Here is a 22,690-nt window from a genome sequence, read left to right as displayed (position 1 = left end):
GATCATTGACGTGGTCAAAGACGGAGACGGCGAGCAGTGGCTCGCTCTAGATCTCATTGCTACATTTGGAGTACTGGCCATCATGTTCTCCATCGACAGCCATCCGATGTGGATCTACGCCGTCGACGGCGCCTTTGTCGAGCCGATACCCGTGGACGCCATCCCGATCCAGAATGGGGCACGATTTTCCGTTCTCATTAAGCTGCAAGATTTCGGCAACTTCAACATGAGGGTGTCCTCGATCGGACCATCACAGTCCATCAGCAACTATGCTGTTCTCTCATACCACGACGTGGGCCAGCCAGCCCCAAACACGCCGTCTGTGGCATACATCAACGACATAGGAGCTAACACCACAGCGAGTGTGAGGTTCTTCTCACAGAGACTGATGAGGTCGTTCCCGCCAGCCCCTGTTTCGCAGACCGCCGATAGCACTTTCGTCCTTACCATGATCGTGGCCGGGCAGACGTACCTCTGGGCTCTGAACAACACGATTTATCCCCTGACACACCAGACGGAGAAGCCTCTACTCTTCAACCCACAGCCATATATAAGCAACAATGTGACCATCTCCACACTGAACAACACCTGGGTTGACCTCGTGTTCGTCACCTCGACCTTCCCACAGCCGCAACACCCGATGCACAAGCACGGCGGAAAGATGTTCATGATCGGCTCAGGAACCGGGCCGTTCCCCTGGGCCACGGTAGCCGAGGCGGCGGCGGCCCAACCGGCAAGCTTCAACTTCGTCAACCCTCCCAGGAGAGACACGTTCGCCACGGCTTCCACATCCAACAACACGGCGTGGTTGGCGGTCCGGTACTACAGCAACGACCCCGGAGCTTGGTTTTTGCACTGCCACCTTTCATCGCATCTTGACGGCGGCATGTCGGTGGCCATCCAGGATGGTGTGGATGTCTTCCCCACCGTGCCCGCCGAGTATCTGAACTTCTAAACTCGGGGTCATGATTTCAGCTTTACACCAGTGGTATTGGACAAACGAGTCTCAGCCAAGTTGATCATTTTGGTGTATGGTGTAATGGATGCCTAGAAGGCAAGGAAACTGGACATCAATTGGTGGAACTGTGAATAGTAATTACTGGTCATAATTGACCTTTCGAGTTTCAACTGGCCCCGTGAAGTATGTAGCCCTTTAGATAGCAGGCCATTTTGGCATAATCTTGAGCAGCCGAGGTATTTTGTGACTGTGCAGCCCCTGTCTTACTATTGAATCAAGATCAGGGAGAACATCCTGACAGCACACTCATGGCATGATAGAGATAGGTGGTTTCGTTTTTAATCCCCATACATGTAAAATGTACGTGGCGCCTTTATATAGTGGTAAACGCTCAAGACCCAGCGTTTAAAGAAATACAGTGCCAATAACAGTGGAAAGAGAATACAGTACCGTAATGGGACTCGCAGGCACCCTATAACTGTTGCGCACCTGCGCAATGGTTGTGTTCTATGTAATGGTTAGAGGTTTGCGTAATGGATAAGCTATTTTAGGTGTAAAAGTTATGTAACGCTTTAATAAAGTGGTTTGTTTGCTTCGGTGTGAAGTTTGGCTGAGAAGGAATTTACTTTTAAGGTTATTCTGACCTTTCTGACTGCCTTTTGGTTTGGTGTCTGGTGTTTGGCGTTTGGCGTTTGGCGTTTGGCGTTTGGCGTCTGGCCTGGTGTCTTCTGGTGAAGGTCTGATTACCTCTTCGTGCTTGCCTCTTCGTGCCTGCCTTCGCGACTGCCTTCGTGACTGCCTTTGTGATTCCTGAGTAAACTTGTACTGCCGTACCTATTGAAATCCCGTTATGTGACCTTTACACCTTAATTGAATAACTGTTGCGCACTGCGCAATCGTTGCGTATTAAGTAAGGCTTAAAAACGATGTAATTGTTGCGTGCCTGCGCAACTGTTATGGGGTGCTAAGGGGCCCCGGTACGGTACGTCTGTTGGTACGTGGCTGAGCCTCGTACCGTATGCATGATAGAGATAACTAACTACATTTGAGCACTAAAAAGCAACCCTAGTATTCAGGTATGGGGTATATATATATACCTTATAGCTGGCCAGACCTGCTGTACTACATAGTAGCGCTATGTGGGAAGAGAAGTAACCCCCCACCCCCGGTAAATTAAACTTCACATACACACCGCAAACAAATTATGATATACTTTCTAAATGTAACCTTAGTATAGTAAAAATTAGTATAAAAAGGATGAGGTTCTTCTAGGGTATCTTTCTATTTTTTTATGTTTTTATTTAAAAAAAAGAATTCCAATCCACAGGCCCGTGTAAAGAAATCTGTGTTTCAAAGTGGGGTTTAGAGGTCTTGTACTAATAAAGGGAAGTTTGTGGTGAGTGTTGGTGTGAATGTGAATTTGGCCCGGGGGAACCGACTCTACTTCGTTTTTCCCGGACCGCGAGTCGTCGTAGAATGCAGGGGTCGACCAGGGTCAACAGGAGTTAACCGCGGCACGCCGGGCGGGGGTTGGAGCCCGATGAGGAGGTGTACCGGGCGGAGTTGGACAGCCTCCGCCGGATGGTGCCGAGGTAGTATTGATTACGATCCCAAGGTTTGCGCTTTTCGAGATTGAGTTTTGCAGCGCCAGTCACCTATTCTATCTCGAAGCTGGATTGATATGCCATGGTATTTACGTACGGCAGGGTCATTTCAGGGTCCTCGACTGCTCAACGAGTCTCCCACACAATCAGTCTCATCACCCGCCAGTGCCATCACATCAAGAACAGTCGGAAAGAGTCCACGGTCCGTATCGCGGTATACTCCCCGAACTTGTGAATGTGCCCGAGACTCCCGTCCTGTGTCAGCCACCCTGAAGTTCACCTTGGCTTGGCATAACGATAGTGAAGTAACGCTGTCTATACTGCGATGAGAATTTTCCGGGTGCTCCGCGAATTTGTCATCTACCTAGGCGCGATATTCACAGACGGACCAAACTCGGACGACCATCTATGAATAGTCACGTGGTCACTCCAGGCTCGCATTGGCTCGATGCTGTTTGTTCCGAATCAACATCGGTTAGTCTGTCCAGCGCCCCGAACTCTCCCCTAGACGATTATAACAGCGCTTTAATATGTCTCCAGTAGACTGCTATCATAGTGAGCATAAGCCAGAAGAATTCACAAGCTGTTGACGGGAGGGGCGGCGGTACTGCTGGCCGGGGTGTAGCACTCCCTTGCCGCGGCAGGGCACGAATTCATGGATAGGGCGACGCCCAGCAGTCAACCTGTATTATTAAGCATCCGTAAATGGCAAAAGCGTCTACCGTCCCAGGGTTTCCATTGGCACCCGGTACTGTCCACGTACAAAGAGAAGGGCATTCTACTGCGCTCATGAGTTGCCCGCTCACCCCCCCCCCTCCCCCCAGGGGGATTGCTTACTAAATAAGAGTGCTTGTGTTCTTCTTCAGGCAGCTGCCAGCAGTGCGGATCGATTTTGAGATGTGTCACGTCTGTGGTTCTCGTCCCCTCTTTGGCATGACAAAAATTCTTGGCCCGTCCAAAAATGCTGGGCAAAGTCGGCAATTCGAAGTTTCCGGGGCGCCGATGAACCTGAGAATGGGGCTAATCAGCCGTTCTAGGCTATCTCAGCCGCAATTCTTAGATTAGCTGGTCCCCTGGGATCCGTCAGCAAGCACCGCTGACGCAATATGCCGGCGCCACCACTGTCGCTGAGTCGGTCACGCTGTCTAATACTCAAACCCGAATTCCGAAGGTGCTTTTTCCCTATGTATGGCTTTTCCTTTGCATGGCTTTTCCTCTGCTTCCACGATGTGGATCTCTTCTATTTCTCCCAAGACTATAATGTTGGGGAGTTTCGTTTCTAACCTCCAAATAATCCTTTAATTACAGCCTCTTTAAGCTGCTGGAGGAGCAACAGTCTTTCCTGCCTAATCACCTGGCTAACGACTTCTTGATAAAGTCACAGTTCTCGACCGGGACTGTTTCTGGTTCTTTAACCCTTCTCCCTCACATATCCCACAGCTGCAGGACGCTCAACATGGACGCCAAAGATGGTGGAGAGGACGTTGGCCCGAAGAAACTGTCATATTTTCGCACAGTCACCGATCAATCCGGAGTCACTGCAGAAGTACTCAACTACCCATATGCCGGCTCTGGCACCGAAAGCGACCCATACCTGATCCAGTGGATCCCACAAGACCCTCGAAACCCCATGCTATGGAGTAGGCAGAGAAGATGGTTCATCACAATGATAGTGTCCTTGACAACACTGGCAGTGTCCCTCCTGTCATCTGCCTACAGCGGAGGTATCCGACAGATCATGGAGGAGTTCAAGATCCCCCAGATAGTCGCCACTCTTGGTATTTCACTCTTCGTGGTCGGTTTTGCCATAGGACCGATCCTATGGGCTCCTCTCAGCGAGCTCTTCGGGCGGCAGAAGCTATTCATCGGCACGTACGCGATGCTGACGGCATTCAGCGCCGGCTGTCCCGGGGCGAACAACGCTCACACGTTGTTAATCCTTCGCTTCTTCGCAGGTGCATTCGGGTCGTCCCCACTCTCAAACTCGGGCGGCGTCATCGCCGACATGTTCCCGGCAGCTGAGAGGGGGTTGGCAATGGCATTGTTCGCAGCCGCCCCTTTCCTCGGTCCCGTTCTTGGCCCTATAATTGGAGGTTTCCTGGGCCAGGAAGCAGGCTGGCGGTGGGTCATGGGTTTCTTGGCCGCATTTTCGGGAACACTGTGGCTCCTGGGAACCGCTCTGCTTCCCGAGACCTACGCGCCATACATACTTCGACAACGAGCAGCAAAGATGTCCAAGATGACGGGAAAGAATTATGTGAGCAAGGCGGAACATGAACAAGGCAAAATCAACCTGGCAGAGTCGTTCAAGACTGCACTTCTGCGTCCGTGGATCCTGCTGTTCCGCGAGCCTATTGTTCTGCTTCTGTCGATCTACATGGCGATCATCTACGGAACCCTCTACATGCTCTTCGCAGCATTCCCCATCGTCTACCAACAAGGACGAGGGTGGTCCCCGGGAATTGGTGGCTTAGCATTCCTGGGTGTTATGGTCGGAATGATCTTCGCTGTCATCTATACGATTCCCGAAAACAACCGGTTTCAGCGAGTACAGGCCAGAAACGACGGGGTTGCACCCCCAGAAGCCCGTCTTCCCCCAGCAATGGTAGGAGGCATCGCCATTCCAATCGGTCTATTCTGGTTCGCCTGGACAAATCAACCCTCAATCCATTGGGTGGTTAGCATCCTCGCTGGTATTCCGTTTGGTTTTGGAATGGTTTTGCTGTTCAACAGCGTCATGAACTACCTCATCGACGCCTACACGATTTTCGCGGCGTCCGTTCTGGCCGCTAACGCGGTTATTCGCAGCTGCTTTGGGGCTGCGTTTCCACTTTTTGGGCCTTATATGTACGCCGGTCTTGGAACCAATTGGGCGTCGTCGGTCCCGGCTTTCCTGGCGCTTGCGTGTGTGCCTTTTCCATTCCTTTTCTACAAGTATGGACGCGCCATCCGCTCTCGGTGCAAGTTCGCAGCAGAGTCCGAGGCTTTCATGGCTCGGCTCCGAGAAACCGATTCTTCTGAATCAGAGGAAGAAGAATCCGAACAGTCAAACTCTTCAACGTCTGAAGTGAATAAGGAGGAGACTTTAGAGAGACAATCCCATTCAGAACAGAGAATGAGTCGACGACATTCCATGGCTAGTGGCGCAGCAGTCTCCACGCATCGTAGATCTTACGATGGTAACCCATATAACGTCGATAGGGTCAACACCAGGGAGTCTTTTCATGCAAAATAACGAGCGATAAACGTAACACATTTAGGGAAATCCAATATCTACACTGGAATCAGAGAAAAATGGAAACATGTAGCCAGTGTCGCTTGGAGTAGGCAGAAACAAAATAATTTGCATACATCTGTGTTCCCAACTGCTAAGACTGTGACATCCACATGGACTGGCCAACTAAGGCGGTGTCACGCAGAGACCCATTTGCTTGCCCGAGGCTACTTAATCCTCAGGGCAAGATGGCGGTCACGAATATTGGGTCCAAGATTTTTGACACTAGAAGGAGAGCCTAGGGGACATTTAATTACCTTGGTACCGATCAACCTACCGTTGTAAGAACTTGGAAATCCCTCATCAATTCTGTGGAGGGCCCTGCACCCCCGGTTTCAATGTGATCAATAACAATAATTGGCTGCAAACTTCATCCGTTCTATAGGACAGTTAAAGGTTCCCTGTATGTACGTAGGTAAAGACGGACACGAGCCCGGGAAGTCTGAAAGACACGTGGTTATACTTACTAGTTCAGGACCAAGCAGGTTCAACGGGGCTTTCTTTAAGGAACTTGGACATACGTAGGCAAGTAGCATCAGCTTCCTGCCGCAAAATTTAAGTCTTATCAAGGCAGCGGACAATGGCGGGCGTGCTATAGTACGTATTTGCTTGACCGAGTCGATAAACCCCTATCTTCCCCCTCGTCCAGTATCATAGCGAGGAGTATATTCTACAGTCAAGTAAAAAGACGATAATGTTGGATGATCTGTACTATTCCGGATGGTTAGTCTTGGAGCTCCTTTTCGTGATGGCTGCAGGGTCCTATCTGCGTTTTAAGTGGATGGAGATGGTAGGAGGACGTTGGGAGGCAGACAAATAACAGTCGCCTCTGGTGAGAACGCGGCGGACTAAAATTTGGAAATAATAGATGATAAAGAGTTTAGACCACTACGTGGCGTTGGCACCGCTGTGTCGATGCATATGCTTGATATCGCAAGACGCGTCATGTTGCTCGTTCAGTCTGTTGGTTCGTGGCGCTGCAATGTCCACTTGGCAGATGATATCGCACACCGTGACAGGGACATCCCAACCGGTGAAAATCCGGGGGCGCCAAGACTTTTAAATGGATCGGCAAGGGAAAGTGTACGCCCCGGCTCCGACCTCCAAAGTCCGAGTCGGCGTCACATCCACAATTTAACAATAAACCATATTTCTCAGCCTCAAACCCTTAACCTTTAGCCATATACGCTGATTATTAGCGCGAGAGCAACGGGGTAAATTTCTAGCTGCCAAAAGCCAACAATACCAAAGGACAGGCGCATGATCAACTCTTAGTGAAAGACTAAGACCTGTTAGTCCAAATCTTGAACCGAAATTGGTGCACGCTAGAAACAGTTGGCACAGGTCCTGCATTACGCTACGCCGATCTGAACGATGTTTAGCAAAAGTACTTAGGTTCGATTGGCCAAGCTTGTCCTTAGTCGTCAGCGCTGAAACAGAACTTGAACAGACACGAAGGATGGCGCGCTATGGCGTTGGGGCATATATGAGTTGGTTGATGGCACCCAACTTTTTCCAACGCTTCGAGCTCTCTCGAACTTTCAAGGACCTAGGTACGTAATCATACTAAGTGCCTAGGTCACTGTACACCTTAGTGAATATTTCACAGCTCGGTGAACAACACCTTGATGATAGTACCGGTAGTCGTACTTCATCAGAGCCAGGACCGCCTTCACTCAGAGAGCACGAGCCGACGAATTTCACATAATGGCTCCCACGAGGTCCAAATCGGTGCAGGCCCACCTCTCCGAGAGCGGAAGCAAGTTGCGGCCTATACTGACGAATTTAAACGGCGACAACTCCTGGCTTGTGTCATTTCCACTCCCAGAGAACGAGAGACAGGCCAACGGGAAGGCCTTCTTCCACATCGTCTCCGATCCATGGTTAACCGGCCCAGCGAGTGCATTCGGATCCTATTATGCAGCCAACGTCTCCCTTCCCCACCCTCCCGCCTACAAGAGTGGCGGTGAAGTTGAAGCCATCGCCTATGAGATTGAACAACTAGCCCGGGACACCGGACACACCTCGACGGCTCCGACTACTAGTAGCTGTGACAGTGTCATTGACCTCATCTCGATAGCCCATCAGAACACCGATCACAACCACGAGGATACCCTCAGGACCTTCCGGAGGAATATCCCAGTGGTAGCAGCCCCGGCTCCTGCGACAGCCATCCGGGCCATGAAACACTTCGAGACAGTGGTGGACTCAATGGAACTCGTTACCGGGACTCCTTCTTTTCAATCGCTGCACCCTGGGTCTTCCGTCCTGCCAGCCTGGCTCAGTATATTTGGGCTCACCGCGGCCTCCGTCGTGAACTTTGCCACTGCTTTCGTCTGGTCGCACCCTGAAAACGGCACCACAAAGCACGAAATCATTATTAATGCCCCTCATGGTATCAAAATTGGGGAGCCAAGCGTCCAGAAGTTTATTTCTCTCCTCAACCAGGACCACGACACAACAGTCTTGGCACTGCTACATAGCCTCAAGTCGAATTTCGCCCGGATCGGACAGTTCACGTTTGGCGTGCAGGGGGGACTTGAGCTGGAGAGACCGATGAGGCCGAATTACTGGATTATCACAGATAGCTCAAAGCTCATCTATGGGGGTGTCTTGTTTTGGTTATTAGGACCGTATGATGTGTTTCACACGATGGAATGGGCCCTTGAGAAGGAAGCCGAGAAGAATGGTGGGGTTCAAGGCAGGCGGCCAAACCACCTTGAGGTGGAAAATGGGGATTGGTTTGTGCTCAAGCAGTGATCTATGGAGGCCTTTTTTTTTCAATGTTTATTCTGCCATAATCGTCAAGCTACGCTATTCATAACCGAATATCACTCATTGGAGATACTCGCCCTCAACCCATTGACGAATCTCAATCAGTCCATTCCAGGTTGCGGCTTACCCGACCCACTTTGTGTGGCCGTTTGCTTAAGCGAGTTTTTGCCATTTGCTTGCCCTGAAGGACTTGCATTCTTTCCACATAGCCCGTGAGCCTACTCGAACGTCTCGAAACGATCCGCACATCCAACTGTATTATAAGAGTACAACAATATCCGACTCCTCTTCTCAGAAAGCCGCCAGCACACACAAGACGTATGCATGCAATCTCTCGCCGTTGCCTACTCCCCCGCTCGTTGGTCATAGCCCACTGTTCGCCCCAGGTGCCGTCAAGCTACAGCACCAGCCCCACGAGACTGAACAAAAATGGCCTCCAACGACCAGTTTGAAGCAGCAGCACCTACCTCTCAGCCTCGAGCCTCCAATCCATTCACGGTAGAACATGCCCACTGGTCTATGTACGATGACGATACCGGTCAGATACATCCTCACGAACCACTCGAACATTACGGCCCTGGGGGCTATCATCCAGTGGCCCTAGGGGACACATTTCAAGACGCTCGTTACACTGTTCTACGCAAATTAGGTCACGGAGGTTACTCTACCGTTTGGTTGGCGTCCGATAGTCAGGGTATCCAGTCCGGTGTACCGAGAAGAAGATTCGTTTCCATCAAAATCAAGAGGGCTTCATCCTCAAATATGGGTCTGTATGCTGATCCAGAAGTTGTCAAGTTGAGAGCCCTGGAGAACCACTATCTGAAAGGCCCACAAGACAATCCGAGATCGTTTGTTATGTTGCTCGACTGTTTCGTCCACAACGGCCCCAACGGAACACACAATTGCCTTGTCACAGAACTTCTGGGTCCTTCACTCAGTAATGTGATGCGTGTATATCGCGACCTTGAGCAAGTATTACGACCAGACACTATCCTGCGAGCTTCGAGACAAATTCTTGATGGCGTGCACTTCGCCCATCAAGCCGGATTTGCACACGGAGGTGAGAAATTATTCAATTCTGGACCCACGTAGACTAATCTCAAGCTGTTTACTGAATGCTTCATTAAATAGATATATCCGCAGCAAACATTGTCTTCACTTGCAACGCAATCCTGGATGACAAAGATGATGACCTCCTCGAAGTACTAGGTGATCTTTACGTAGCTAAAGCTAAGACGTCTCTTCCTTCGCCTCACGCTCCGAAAGAGCTAGTAGCGACGTCTCGATGGGGGCTCTGGAATGACGGGCCTGAAGAGGATATTCGGTTCATTGACTGGGGGGCAGCTTTCCCGGTAGATCAAACTGTGTCTCAGGAATTCATGCCTCAGCCCATCGACCTTCGCGCGCCCGAGACCTTTTTCAATGGCCATCTCACCTGCAAAATCGACTTGTGGCGAGCTGGCTGTGTGGTATGAATTCAAACTTCCTGCTTCCCTCACCTTACAATTTCCAGAAGCTCATTCGCTCACAGTGCTAAAACTCTAGTTATACAATCTATTTTACCAGGAGTCAATATTTGGTGCCCGTTACAATGACAGGCATTTCTTTCTCGAGCAGGTGATCAAGAAGGTGGGACCGCTTCCAGAGGATTGGCAGTCCAAGTTTGAAGAAATCCGACAGGAGAACAAGGATGCAGACGCTGATGGTAAGTTGGATGCTGTTCGACCTGGCGCCTTGAACACCTGCATTCAAACTTTGCCTGCCTTTGTGAGTATGCTGATGGCCCCCAAAACGCAGAAGCCAATACCCCGTGGGAGAAGTTCGCAGACACATTCGAAGATCGCCGCCAGAGCCTTTTCAAGACATATACCGACGACGACGAAGACGTTTCCTGGAAATACGAGCGAGACGACCACACGGAATACGATTTCGAGTGCCTAAAATCTATCCTTTTGCCTATGCAACAGCTGCTCCAACACGAGCCGGAGAAGCGCATTTCTGCGAAGGAAGCCGCTCACCTTATCGAGTGGACAGATCATCGCCGGGTGGGTGGCGAAATTTCAGTTCCAGTTGAGCATCAAGGTGAACTGGACCCAGAGTGTCGGGAGGATAACCAGTAGAAGCTAAACGCTCCGATATGTTGCGCGGAGTTTCAGTACTTCGCGGCCTGCATCCTGTGGATGGGTATCCTTGTTATGTTGACTGGGTGGAGGGGAGTTAAGATGCTGGCCACCATCCCTGCCAGTGAGGGCTGTGAGACACTTGCGGGGCATCAAGTCGAGAGCGATGCTTGACAAGTTGGCTGATGTATCTAGCATGTGTTATGGTAGCATTCTGAATGGTGCCACTATTTCGTATCCACATGAGTGAATTCAGACTTTAAACGTTGATAATAAGGAGCCGAATCTGATCTTTCGACACAACTGTCAACAACTCATCGAGACGAGGAGAGGCCGCTTTCCCTATGTGACCTCGTCCCAAAGGCAGGGAGACGCGGCTTCGTGCAGGGTACCTGCATGTGGGCCAGGTTGGCCACTCACCACACCCAGTACACTGAATGTAGTGCCATTGACTTGACAGCCGATCAAAGCACTGAAACAATTGAAATTGGTGCAGTTGCGACGAGATGCAGGTCAATATGTGCCTAGGTAGTTTACGTATGGAATCTTCCGCTAAATATTTACATCTTGCAATACCACGCAGAGAATCATTGACCACCAGGTCCGGATAGACTCAAAAGAGTGGATGCCGGAGCCTTCCCAGGATAGAATGTGGTAGGAACTGGGGGAATGGTGAATGATGCCGTACTAGGGAATGCGCTCTTGAGGTCATTCGGCATTGTCGATGCCGCGTAGGCCGGCGCCGTCTTGATAGTCGTGTAGCTTGCGGCATACGACGCACTGCCTGAATTGCGCAGACAGGCCCCAGTTCCATAAGCGCTCTGGCATACCCAGGTAACCTCATTGCTTCCATCGCTGGTCCAAAGGTTGACATTGTCAACGGTGAGGCCAGTGCAGGGCACAGAGTCATCGCACTGCAGCCTGATCGTAGGGCGCTTTGAATCACTGTTGTATCCGTGCCAGTTCCTGAATGTGAGGTTGCTCAGTTGGACGCCGGCCCCACCGCTGTCCTTGCCCCAGGCTTCGTTGACTGCCAAGACGTATGAGCCGCCGTTGTTGATGATGTTCTCCCAGGTGATCGAGTCCACCGTCCCGCTGCCGCCGTTTGTCTTTACATACGCTCCGTCTGCTTGATTCAAGTAGATGTTTTTGTATTGTACAGTGGAGATGTTCGTATCAAGACCGAGGGACCCAATCGCACATCCACCACTTATATTGCAGTGGACGTCCTCCACAAGAATGTTGTTGGCCGGTGACTTGATAGTGACACATTCGTCTCCGTTTGTGATCTCGACGTCGTGAACCCAGATATTGTTGCCCCAGATGTCAATGGCATCAGTCATCCCAACCGTGATGCCCCGTAGGATCATATTGTAGATTTCCCCATTGCTGGAACTGTCGAAAACCAAGTAGTATGAAGGTGAGTCGACCAAGGCGAAACCATGCATAGAGAAGTTCGTCACCCCCGTCAGGCGTATGAAGCGAGGGCCATAGTTTCCTTGCGAAAGGAATTGGTATCCGAAGCCCTGGATTGCGCCTTTGGAGTTGCCACTGAAGATTTCGAGGTCATCACAGCTTTGAAAAGAAATCATGTTGCCACCGTCGGTCCCGGTTCTTTGGATGATACCATCGAGCTGCAATGCTGCTCCCTGGCCACTTCTCAGGGACGCCCAGGTACTCATGGCAAAGGTACCTGGAGGTATATAGACCAGGCCGCCCTTCCTGCAGTCGACCCAGGCACTTGTGAGAGGTGGACCAAGATCTGTCTTTCCGTCGGCCACGGCACCGTAATCCAGGACATTGCAGACTTTCTTTGCTGCTTTACTCGCAAAGTCGGTGGTCGGCCCGACCTTGCCAGAGAGCTGGCCTCGCGCGAGGCAGCCCAGGAGGGCGACAGCAGTAATGATGGAGTGAAGCATGATTGAATAGTTAGGGTCAGAATGATAGTGTGATGTAGGAATGTCTCCCTAGTCACGCCAAGGAAAACGCCATTTCTATATTCTATCTGCTCGAAGTCTCAACAGGCATAGGGGCACAAAATTTGGATTGGCTCGGACTTGAACAAGATTAATCCATCACTCATCAGGTCCGCCTTTGTGCAATCACGCTGCAGTCCTTCCCCTGTAACACAATGAAAGTGCGCCTGGTTTAGTGGATGTAACGCGTACCCACCTCATTATAAAAGTTCCGGCGTCAAGCTCAGTCCTTCACTGAAGATTGATTAAGTACTTCAATGTGTTTGTAAATAGGGGGTAACATCATGCTAGGAGTTTGCCGTGAAAATCGCACTAGGTCCAAAGTCGCCTGACGCCCCGTGGAACGACATTACTCGGGCCGTGAACCCCCGCAAAAGTTAATATATCTGGCACCGGTGGCACGCTATATTCGGAGATCTGTGATTCAAGCTTTCCGGGTTGACTGTAGTGTAACATTCTACCACTAGGATGGTAAGGATATGTACGCGGTGTACCGACATCCAACGGCCAACAAAGGAAGGCACAAAACATCGCAAGTAAAGTAGTACGTCGCTTGTGTCCCACCCCTGTCTCTACCTACCTAGGTACCTGTTGCCATCTGTCTTTGACCAATCTTCCGAATAGGCAGACGGTGGGATTCGAATTTACAGAAAGAATTCAATGCTACCGCCCCTTCATATGCCCCCCGAGGTCTCAATTCTGCAAAGAAAGTAGCATTCCTCACCACGACTTGGAGAATGCCACGACACACGTGAGTAAGGGGGCCAAGCAAGTCCGATTCTATCGGTAATGTATTACCTCAATTCTTTCCAGCCATCCATACTACTGTTTAGACAAATTCCCGACGGAGCAATAGTATTTCCAAAACCCTGCAGCTGAAATGGCTACAGCTGGCGTCAATCGTCCCGGGGTCTTGACCTAGGACTTGGTTGCAAGGACAGTCCACCGGGTGAATGCCCACCAGGCTCCACGCTTGGTCTCCTCGACCACCTCGGCCATCAGGGATTGCAGAGCTTTTGCTACCTCTTGGTTCCCAGTCTGCCTCGCAACCAACTCGTGGATCATCAGACCACACTCATGCATTAAGAAGGCCATGTAGGGGGGTGCATCGCGAACATCGGAAATTGTATTCTTCAGACCAGCGTCCACAAACAGCTTCGGCATGTTTGGGACCCAGGTGGGAGCTAGCCGCGAGTCCTGGCTTTGGGACAACTCCAGGAGACGGCGCAATGAATCGGTCTTGGAAGCCGAGTCGACCGTCTCGATTCGGAAGGATGATACATCGGCCTCGCCCCATTGGAGATAGCCGCCGGGTTCTGCATTTCCCTTATCAGATCTTCGAGTATTGTAGTTTGCAGGGATTTTTTTCTACTCACTTAGCAGATCAACGACGTTGCGCAGAACGCGCGGAATATCTGGGTCCTGCAAAACAAAGGCGAAGTTGCGCACATGGACGATGTCGTATTGCCCAACCAAAGCACCGGGGGGGGGGGACCTTAATATCCCACTGCTGCAGCGTAACATTGGGCGGAAGAGACGCAGCAGGGGGTGTTGCATCCAACGATACATCTAGCCCATCGAGACGGACCGTGTCGGGCAATTTTTGAGCCAGATCCATCAGCCAGATACTGTCGATGAACCAGCTGTCAGCTCATTTGAGCACCCCAAAAGCCACGTCCAACTCCTTGCTCGACCGCTGTTCAAAGAGGATGGGGGCTGATCCTTTCAGTGTTGCACGATGGGAAGAAGAGGATACACACCCAGTTCCGGTGCCAACATCGGCAATTCTGACGGTCGAAGAAGCATCTATAGGAATGCTCGGATGAAGGTGGTAGCCAAAAAGCTGAACCCACATGTAGTGCTGTAGATTAATGCTATTACAAAACAGTCAGGTCCCATCTAGTATTGACGGTCAGGAGATACCAAAAGTCATTCTACGTAGTACAGACCGGTTATCGTCCCAGACATCTCTTGTGAACACATATTCTGGTGGTGAGGCCATGGTTTCGGTCAGGGGAGGCAAAGACGTGTAAATCTGTAACTGAAGATAAGTCTCAAGCATATGTCACCACAGAGCAGTTTATGTGGCCATGCCCTTCTTTACTTATGCTTGTGAGATAAAATGGCTTTCGAACTCTCCAATCTTGGTCCATCCGAATCTCAATCGACTGGCCAAACGAGCTCAAGTCATTGGTGTAGTCCAATCTGGCCTCCCTCAGATCCACATTTGCATGAAATAATGACACTGCCAACAGGACATGATAAGCAGATATTCCTGCCTGAAGCCTTCCGGGTCTTCCCTTTCTGACGTAATGTTGTTGGCCAACAGACCGATAGCAAATGCCGGGTTGCCACTGATGCACTACAATGTGTGCAGAAGTACCTCATTCTTCGTGTCCAAGACGTCGTTTCAACTATGTGAACTAAGTCAAACCCTGTTCGATCACACCACATACGCAAAATGTCTTCGCTATGTCCGGGATACTCCCGTCCTGCTGATTGCATCCATGCATGTGCACCCTACAGTTGGCCTTCGTATCACGCGCCGAACACCCGTGGACCGGCCATCCCTTCATGCAGTTGGTTCTGGTTACGAAATGCTCCCGCAGATGAAAAGTGGATTTTAACCTGTCACATGAATACTGTCTCCCAAGCCGTCAGGTAACAGAAATGTGGCACTCGGCAACGCCGAGAAAGAAACTGACCACGGGATCGTATAGATAATGTCCTGGTGGTATATTCCAGGGATCCGAGTATCATTGCTGGAGGTATGCATTTTTCACACGAATGGAATGAGCAAAAGCGGCACATTAGCCAATTAGGAAACGTGGAACAACCTAGAGATGAACAATGAAAAAGTCTATTCATCGAGAATGTCGATGTTACTAAGAAATGCGCCAGAAGCAAATTGAAAGAAGAGTCGGGAATACCAGTAGCAGCCGTGGGATGAAGTTACACTTCATCCCATTGAACGTAAGTGGCACCGGGCAGAGTATAATTAGCCACAAATTGGCCGATCTCACCAGTTGTACTGTTTCGCCGCATCACGACAACGCGGTTGTTGGCCATGCATGCAGCGGCAATGAGAGAGCCGTCCTTATTGGCCTGGATCTGGCGGGGGCTTTGGCACCCGACCGGGTAGAGGTTTACAAAAGAAAGCTCGCCTTCGTCGCCGACCTTGAACACGGCAAGAGAGTCGGATTGTTCGGAATCAGCGATGCTCGGGTCAAGGCTGGGGATGGTGAAGGAGTTGTCCAGGCGGTTGGAGACCGTGATATACCCACCTGAGAGAATGATCTCACCTGCCAAGGCCCCACTCGGAACAGCCTTGTTGCCAAAGGTGCTGACCTTACCAATTTCGGTCATGCTCATGCGGTTCTCACCATCGTAGGTGACATTAAAGGAGGTGATGTTGTTTGCCAGCTCACTCACCACGTGGAAGAAGGTGTCCTTTCCAGAAGTTTGGAAGACGCCGTGGCGAGGCCCCGAGCCAGGCTCGAGGCTCACGTCATCGAGTTGTGTGAACAGGTTAGAGGCGTTACGGAGGCTGAAGACATGCACGGAGTCATAGCCGAGGTCCGGGGCCACCATGAAGTTGCCAGTCGGGTCGAGAACGACCTGGTGGATGTGCGCTGCACTCTGGCGCTCTTTGTTGGGGCCTGAGACCGGGTAATGCACGGTCATATTGAACCGGTGCCGAAGGACTCCGTTATCCTTTATCGTGTATGCCGAGATTCCTGCGGGACCGGGCGGGCCTCCATCGGGTGAGCCGTAGTTCGCAAACGCGATGGCTGGCTGGTCTGATATATTGAAACGAGTACTGGCCACTGGAGCATAGGATGTGCCCATCTCCGTCAAAGCCTCCAAAACACCAGCTGTCGGAGAATTTACGGCGGGCACCCTGAAGATGCCTAGAGTGCCGGCTTCGTCGGAGCAGTACAAGATACTGTTGTTCTTATCGTGCTCAAGCCAGACAGGATTAGCGCCGCATTCTGTTGCGACGGAAACATTCTTGAGTGTGTAGCCGGACGCCGCGTTGGTCAACTCCAATGACGTGATGCCACCAGAATAGGATGCAGCATATAGAATCGCAGGGCTCGCAGCCGTCGTAGCCGCAGCCGCCGCAAGAGAAACGGCTGACATGTTGTAATACATATCGATTGAAAGTCGATACCGAAAGATTGCTATGGGAATGCGAGGGTGTTTTGTTTGAGTGTGTGGTGTTTCTGGATGCGTCGTAATGTTGATGTGTTTGGAATAGACACGGAGGGGGAGAGCAGACCTGATGTTGATATACACCATGTGTCTGAAGCTTGAACCAATCAGACGAACGAAAAGTACGAAGTTGGTAACAAAAGTTGAAATTGCCCTTTGTTGTTCTCAGTATGCTCTCACTTGATATCCGTTCATTAAGGCTGTCGGCGGATCCCGTGTTGTCCGTGTCATTGCATTGTTAGGATGTGCAAACGGCAGGCTGATCCTTTAACTGATTATAATTCGATAGCGGGCAGAACTTCGGCACAAGTTATGAATGGAACAAGGCAGTGAAACCTGCCATTATATCCCTCCAACCAACGCGTCTCCTCACTCAAGCAAGGTGCTGTGTTAAAATTTGCTGTTACATGAATGATTTCCTTTGTGACCCAAGACATCGAAATCTGCATGACACTTGTGCCTATATTCAAGGTCATGAAAGCAAATTCAAATGACTTGCAAAACCGAGGTAGACCTGAATCCGGCCTTTGTCTTCAGGGAAAAAGGTTCATATCGGCGCGGGTGTGATACAGTAGGGCGGAGGCGACTCTGCCTTGATTTCTGACTTCAAACTAGCGCTCAATAACTAGCATCGTTTCTATTCTGTATACGTTCAAAACCATGCATGGCGCCTCCGTACAGTGGTAAATGCTCAACACTGAAAGACTGACCCTCAACAATTTCAGTGAGAGGCAATGCAGAGATCTGTTGTCATGTACTCCAGAACTAAGTAGATAAACTACCCCATACACTGAAAATGTCATTCCGGGTGGGTTGAGTGCGCATCAAACGAACGTCTGTAAGGATGGTGAATAGAACCCGCTTCACAGCCACAGCCTTCCCCTTCCTTATTATATCCCACCTGAGATAGAGACAGAAGAAGAATAATATCCATGCTTCCATGGCTGAAGAATTTAGCAGTCTTGCGGAACTATATCATCAACAGGATCCATCTTTGTTGATAACAAGAAGACGGCGAAAGTTATGCATGAGAATCAAGGTCGTCGGGCGGCGACGCATTGACCCGCGACTGGAAGGTGACACAAGATAATCTCACGTCAGAAATGATATCACAGACCAAGCATATTTGATTTGCAGATATAGCTATCCTCGCAAAGCATTGCCAGATCTTGCATGCGATACGACACATCCGGACGATGTTGAAGTTTAACTAGTACAATTACGGTGAAATACATATGTAGGTGGGCCTTGAGTGCGGGGCTTGGTTGAGTGTAATGGCTGTGTGTGCACATAAATGACAGCGGACATGTGCCTCGATTGTCAACAAGCAAGACCAAATGTTTCACCCGTCAGTGTTTACCCTTATATCATCATGTTGTCTGTCTACTATATTTCGCTCCTGGCGTTTGTGTTGTACCGCGCTTTGAAGGTAGTCTATAACCTGTATTTCCACCCTTTGGCCAAATTTCCTGGGCCTAAGCTCGCCGCCGCATCGCACTTGTATGAGTTCTACTGGTTGGTGGTTCGGGATGGAGAGTTTATCTGGGCGTTAGAGAGGATGCATAAAAAATATGGTGCGTGCGTCGGGCAAACCATCCCAAATTTTCGTAGTGAATTGACCGTCGGTAGGCCCCATTGTGCGGATCACGCCTCGCGAGCTTCATATCAGTGATCCTTCGTTCTACAATGAGATATACGCCGGTAACCCAAAAAGGGTGGATGGTGACTATCGATTCACACGATCCCTCGGTACCACGAATTCTATGTTCGCAGCTGTCGACCATGACCTACACCAGGCACGCCGCAACAGCCTGAGTCAATTCTTTTCAAAGCGGTCGATCACCAATATTCAGCCCCTAATCCAAGACAAAGCGGAGCGAGTCATCGAGAAGCTTCGAGAGGCATCTCACAGCGGGTCTGTGGTCAACTTAAACATCCTGAACTCGGCGTTTACTGCCGACACTATCTCGCATTATTCGTTCGGGGTTTCCATGGGTTGTTTGGATGGGGACGGGTCTGAGAACCTCCTGAAGGATGCAACGCAAGCAGTGCTAGCTTTGAGCCACTGGCTTAAGTTTCTGCCCATTAGATTCACAAACGCCAAGAAGGTCCCTCCTTCTATCGTGGGGCGCTTCTCCCCCAAGACAGCTGTTATCTTGAAGACTCACCGCACCATCCGCTCAATGGCCGTTAGTCTCACTGTTCTCCTGTTACGGATTCCCGTCTTTCATATTTGGGAATCTTTTACGAGGCAATACCTTGGGATTCTTACCAGCGCTAACCTCACCATTAGTTGGAAGTGCTCAATGCCAAGGAGCCCAAAGCTCCTAACGAGAACATGTTTGCGGCGCTTGCGGACCCCACGCTTCCAGCCGAGGAACGAACCCTTGGGCGCCTAGAAGACGAAGGATTTGTGTTTCTGGCTGCCGGAACAGAGACTACAGCCTGGAGCCTCAGCGTTACCATGTTCTATCTGTTAGACAGCCCTGGCATCTTCTCGGCACTCTATAAAGAAATTGAGGAGGTTATGCCGAACACAACGGAGTGTCCTCCCTTGGCAACTCTTGAGAATCTGCCGTTATTAGTAAGACCCTGGTTGTCAACGCAATTCATTTTTGATCAGATGGCGTCAATTTCGACTAACCACTTCGAACAGCGAGGTGTCATTAATGAGGGCCTCCGTTTGTCTCTGGGTACATTATCACGTCATCCTCGCATCGCACCAGACAGAGTATTGCAGTACAAGGACTGGATTATTCCTTCAGGAGTAAGTCCGCCCTCTCCCTGCATGTTCCTAACGACAGGTGATTCTATAATCGCGAAAATATAATCACTGATACCACTAGCAGACTCCATGCAGCACTGTCACTTACTTCATCCATATCAACCCAGAGCTGTTTCCAGACCCTTGGTCGTTTGATCCATATCGCTGGATACGGGCTGCCGAGCAGGGTGTACACCTCGAAAGCTATATTTCGCTGTTCACAAAAGGAACCAGGTCGTGCCTTGGAATCAAGTATGTCATACAAATCAGTCGATCAAACGCACTGGCATAGTACACTAACACACGGTGAAATTACAGCCTGGCCACAGCAGAAATGTATATACTCATTGCCAATATGGTCCGACGTGTCAAGATGAGATTATCAGAAGCTACTACAATAGACTGCGTTCTGCCGGCGAAAGACCACACCGTTGTGGTGCCAAAGAAGACTACTGGTATTCAAGTCACTGTGCTAGGAATGAACAATGCGTAGAGCGATACATAGACTGTGATTTGCGTTGGATACGTAAGTAGTTACCCGTGGGTAAACCATATCGACCAAGAGGGCTGGCTGGCTGAGCGTGTATACATTGTACATGTGTCCTTACTCACTCATATACTTATATGTTGGTTGCATGTAGTAAGATTGATTACACAATATTTAGTACACATTGTATACTATAGTGTTGTGAATGAGGCCTAACTGATAATGTCCCAACAACATTTAATTCTATTATGATTGCTGATATCCAATAATGACAAATCATTCAAGAAATAAATCGCCTAGCATACGGGTCAACATCAATGACCACGCAATCATCTAGCATGTGTCCATTCCTCACCGAATACACCTCCCGAATGACTCTGAAGTCTTCCTCATGGAAATTCAGCAGGCTGTGATAAGGAGTGCACATGATGGTGTTCCGATCGTCATCCGTCGTCCCAGGCCACAATTTTGACGGTGCCTCTTTCTCCCCATCGTCAGACCCCGCGTGCCAGTGGCGGAAGCCCAAGATGTGTGTGAACTCGTGCGCGAGGACACGGCGAATTTTGGATAAATTTCCAAATCTGTACGCCGAATACATCAGACTAGAGGAAACGAGTACCTGCCTGTCCCTGGGCAGGTCACTAGGGAAGAAGAACTGGGCAAGGATGCCCTTGGCGAGGGTGCGGCCACAGCGGATGCTGAAGACCTCATGACCAGGAGTAGAAGTGTAGACAAAGGTGATGCCCAGCCGCTGCCCCGTGAACACCTCGGCCACCTTGCGCGCATCACAAATGAGGAGCAAGATGTCCTCTTCCGGTATGTCTGCGTCCAAGAAGCTGCGCACATCCACGCTGAAACGGATCTTACGATCGCGAGGCATGAGGCGGTGGATTTCGCGATTGGTGAGATTCATGCGAGCCTGCCGCTCGGCACTTAATACCAACACCGTGTTGGGGTGTGTATGTACCGGCTCCTCTATGCCAAACCCCGGTGTTCCAAATGGAATTCCGAAAAAGTCGTAGTCTGGGGCTGCCGCGTCGCGTTGCTTGACCCTGTCGGGGGGTGGATCTCTCCACGTTCCAGTCTGGTTGAAGCTAGAACTGACGTTGACACCCGATCCCAGTAGTCTATCGACAAGTGGTCCATCAGAGTGGATGAATGGAGCTATGTTTGATATGGTGCTCCCGAAGATGGTAGACTTGCTTCTGGCGGAACTGCCAACATCCCCAGAACACTGAGGCTGGAGGTTGAGTTTCAGGTCCCAACAGAAGGTGACGTGACAGACCTCCGAGTCTGACTGTTTGTGCGGGTGGGCTATGATTTCTTACATACTAAGCACCTTTTGATGGACTCGTGCCGTGGGAATGCATTGCATTGTGGGTGGCATGGTTGAGTAGTGCTGTGCAGCAAGGGATTGTGGACTGTATGAGAATTTCGCAGACTCCAGGTCGGGTAACCAGAAGCCACACCAACGAGATAGTAACCAGGTTCAAGCTGTATGCGTGGTGGTCACAGCAGACGGATGTGTGGCCGTGGATATCAAGTGGCAGGATATAGACGGGGAGTGTTCTGGGCTGCTCCGAACCGTATCGGTGCCTTTGAGACTGGATCCTGATTGAGTGATGGTGTGTGAGGCTTCGTGAAGGTGAGGCAGAAAGAGAATAAAAACTCGGTAAAGTATTGGAAAGATTGAAGATGGAAGCTTGGAGGGGGTCGAGAGCATAGGGTTAAATAGAAAAGAGCTCGGCCCGTCTGGTTGCTAGATGGGGGGCACGAAGCATCAAATCGGACGAACAGCCACCTCACCATGTCATGAAGCTGGAATGGACCCAATCACAGCCTCCATCGGTAAACAAGTGACTTTCCAGCCCATACAAATGACATGGTGTTGGAGGTATCAAAAAGTGTGGTTGGAGCCTGCCCCGGCCACTCAGAGCTGCAGATTACCCCCTGCAATTGCTTACAGCATAGCCCCGGGGACTTGCATCAGACGGAAGGAGTCAGGCCAAGTAAAGCGAGAGATCTTTGACCTGTACTTGCAATGCCTGGCCATGCAAGGTCAAGCCATAGAAGACCTTACTGATCGAACGGAACTCTCTTGCATGGTTTCGACAGAGTGCGTAACGGCTGGTGGACCAAATGAACAAACACCCTTTCCCATCCGGGACAGAAACATAACAGAAGCGCAGTGAGGCCGTCTTCCTGGCACTAATCAACCAGAACTTAGATAAGCAGACTGCCTGGACCTCTGCTCTGCTCCATTCACATCTGCTGTACTTGTAACCATCATCGTCTGGACGTACGTAGTGTTGAGGGAAGTCAGCTTTGAGAAATCTCACCCTGTACACCGCGGTTGTCTTCGTCAGGTTTCAGATCCCGGTGTTCCAGCAAAGGTGTTAGGTCAATGGACTGTCACGGTTGCTAGAAAAGCCATGAAGTAGTCAGTCTTGAGTTCCAAGTCTTCCGAGGTCCGCTTCCCTTCAGTTGCCAGTGCCAAATGAGAAAGAGGCTCTGCAA

The 22,690-nt window shown here is 50.4% G+C and overlaps 9 protein-coding genes across 9 annotated transcripts; 5 read left to right on the top strand and 4 right to left on the bottom strand.

The window, feature by feature from the left end:
* Positions 1 to 82: 82 nt before the first annotated feature.
* Positions 83 to 955, top strand: KVR01_004311 (uncharacterized protein; the record flags this gene model as incomplete). The annotated part of the gene is made up of 2 exons (XM_044781711.1): positions 83 to 292; positions 383 to 955. The coding sequence occupies 2 exons, from the start codon at positions 83 to 85 to the stop codon at positions 953 to 955; spliced, it is 783 nt and encodes a 260-aa protein (XP_044646475.1).
* A 2,137-nt stretch (positions 956 to 3,092) lies between these two features.
* Positions 3,093 to 5,797, top strand: KVR01_004801 (uncharacterized protein; the record flags this gene model as incomplete). The annotated part of the gene is made up of 2 exons (XM_044791690.1): positions 3,093 to 3,147; positions 4,098 to 5,797. 2 exons carry the CDS (start codon positions 3,093 to 3,095, stop codon positions 5,795 to 5,797), a joined length of 1,755 nt encoding a protein of 584 aa, XP_044646965.1.
* A 1,746-nt stretch (positions 5,798 to 7,543) lies between these two features.
* On the top strand, positions 7,544 to 8,596 carry KVR01_004511 (uncharacterized protein; the record flags this gene model as incomplete). Its single annotated transcript, XM_044794692.1, has 1 exon — positions 7,544 to 8,596. The coding sequence occupies one exon, from the start codon at positions 7,544 to 7,546 to the stop codon at positions 8,594 to 8,596; it is 1,053 nt and encodes a 350-aa protein (XP_044646675.1).
* A 444-nt stretch (positions 8,597 to 9,040) lies between these two features.
* On the top strand, positions 9,041 to 10,731 carry KVR01_004498 (uncharacterized protein; the record flags this gene model as incomplete). The annotated part of the gene is made up of 4 exons (XM_044794125.1): positions 9,041 to 9,671; positions 9,743 to 10,080; positions 10,178 to 10,316; positions 10,409 to 10,731. 4 exons carry the CDS (start codon positions 9,041 to 9,043, stop codon positions 10,729 to 10,731), a joined length of 1,431 nt encoding a protein of 476 aa, XP_044646662.1.
* A 587-nt stretch (positions 10,732 to 11,318) lies between these two features.
* Positions 11,319 to 12,650, bottom strand: KVR01_004397 (uncharacterized protein; the record flags this gene model as incomplete). Its single annotated transcript, XM_044783023.1, has 2 exons — positions 11,319 to 11,741; positions 11,772 to 12,650. The coding sequence occupies 2 exons, from the start codon at positions 12,648 to 12,650 to the stop codon at positions 11,319 to 11,321; spliced, it is 1,302 nt and encodes a 433-aa protein (XP_044646561.1).
* Positions 12,651 to 13,625: 975 nt separating this feature from the next.
* On the bottom strand, positions 13,626 to 14,231 carry KVR01_004726 (uncharacterized protein; the record flags this gene model as incomplete). The annotated part of the gene is made up of 2 exons (XM_044782195.1): positions 13,626 to 14,023; positions 14,084 to 14,231. 2 exons carry the CDS (start codon positions 14,229 to 14,231, stop codon positions 13,626 to 13,628), a joined length of 546 nt encoding a protein of 181 aa, XP_044646890.1.
* Positions 14,232 to 15,659: 1,428 nt separating this feature from the next.
* KVR01_004192 (uncharacterized protein) lies at positions 15,660 to 16,862 on the bottom strand (the record flags this gene model as incomplete). The annotated part of the gene is made up of 1 exon (XM_044788676.1): positions 15,660 to 16,862. The coding sequence occupies one exon, from the start codon at positions 16,860 to 16,862 to the stop codon at positions 15,660 to 15,662; it is 1,203 nt and encodes a 400-aa protein (XP_044646356.1).
* Positions 16,863 to 18,276: 1,414 nt separating this feature from the next.
* Positions 18,277 to 21,952, top strand: KVR01_004114 (uncharacterized protein). The gene is made up of 6 exons (XM_044788461.1): positions 18,277 to 18,496; positions 18,552 to 19,111; positions 19,216 to 19,506; positions 19,579 to 19,689; positions 19,772 to 19,938; positions 20,005 to 21,952. Exons 1-6 carry the CDS (start codon positions 18,295 to 18,297, stop codon positions 20,177 to 20,179), a joined length of 1,506 nt encoding a protein of 501 aa, XP_044646278.1. The 5' UTR covers positions 18,277 to 18,294; the 3' UTR covers positions 20,180 to 21,952.
* On the bottom strand, positions 20,454 to 21,319 carry KVR01_004500 (uncharacterized protein; the record flags this gene model as incomplete). Its single annotated transcript, XM_044793946.1, has 2 exons — positions 20,454 to 21,225; positions 21,279 to 21,319. The coding sequence occupies 2 exons, from the start codon at positions 21,317 to 21,319 to the stop codon at positions 20,454 to 20,456; spliced, it is 813 nt and encodes a 270-aa protein (XP_044646664.1).
* Positions 21,953 to 22,690: the final 738 nt, after the last annotated feature.

The sequence above is a fragment of the Diaporthe batatas genome (genome assembly GCF_019321695.1).
Source record: "Diaporthe batatas strain CRI 302-4 chromosome Unknown Contig00004, whole genome shotgun sequence".
Lineage (NCBI taxonomy): Eukaryota > Fungi > Ascomycota > Sordariomycetes > Diaporthales > Diaporthaceae > Diaporthe > Diaporthe batatas.
The sequence above is the reverse complement of the archived record's forward strand: the minus strand, read 5'-3'. Positions and strand labels throughout refer to the sequence as shown.

Coding starts and splice junctions, on each gene's coding strand:
- KVR01_004114 (XM_044788461.1), top strand. CDS start 18,295: ATGTTGTCTGTCTACTATATTTCGCTCCTGGCGTTTGTGTTGTACCGC. Junction 19,690..19,771: donor ACTGGATTATTCCTTCAGGA/GTAAGTCCGCCC, acceptor TACCACTAGCAG/ACTCCATGCAGCACTGTCAC. Junction 19,939..20,004: donor AGGTCGTGCCTTGGAATCAA/GTATGTCATACA, acceptor GTGAAATTACAG/CCTGGCCACAGCAGAAATGT.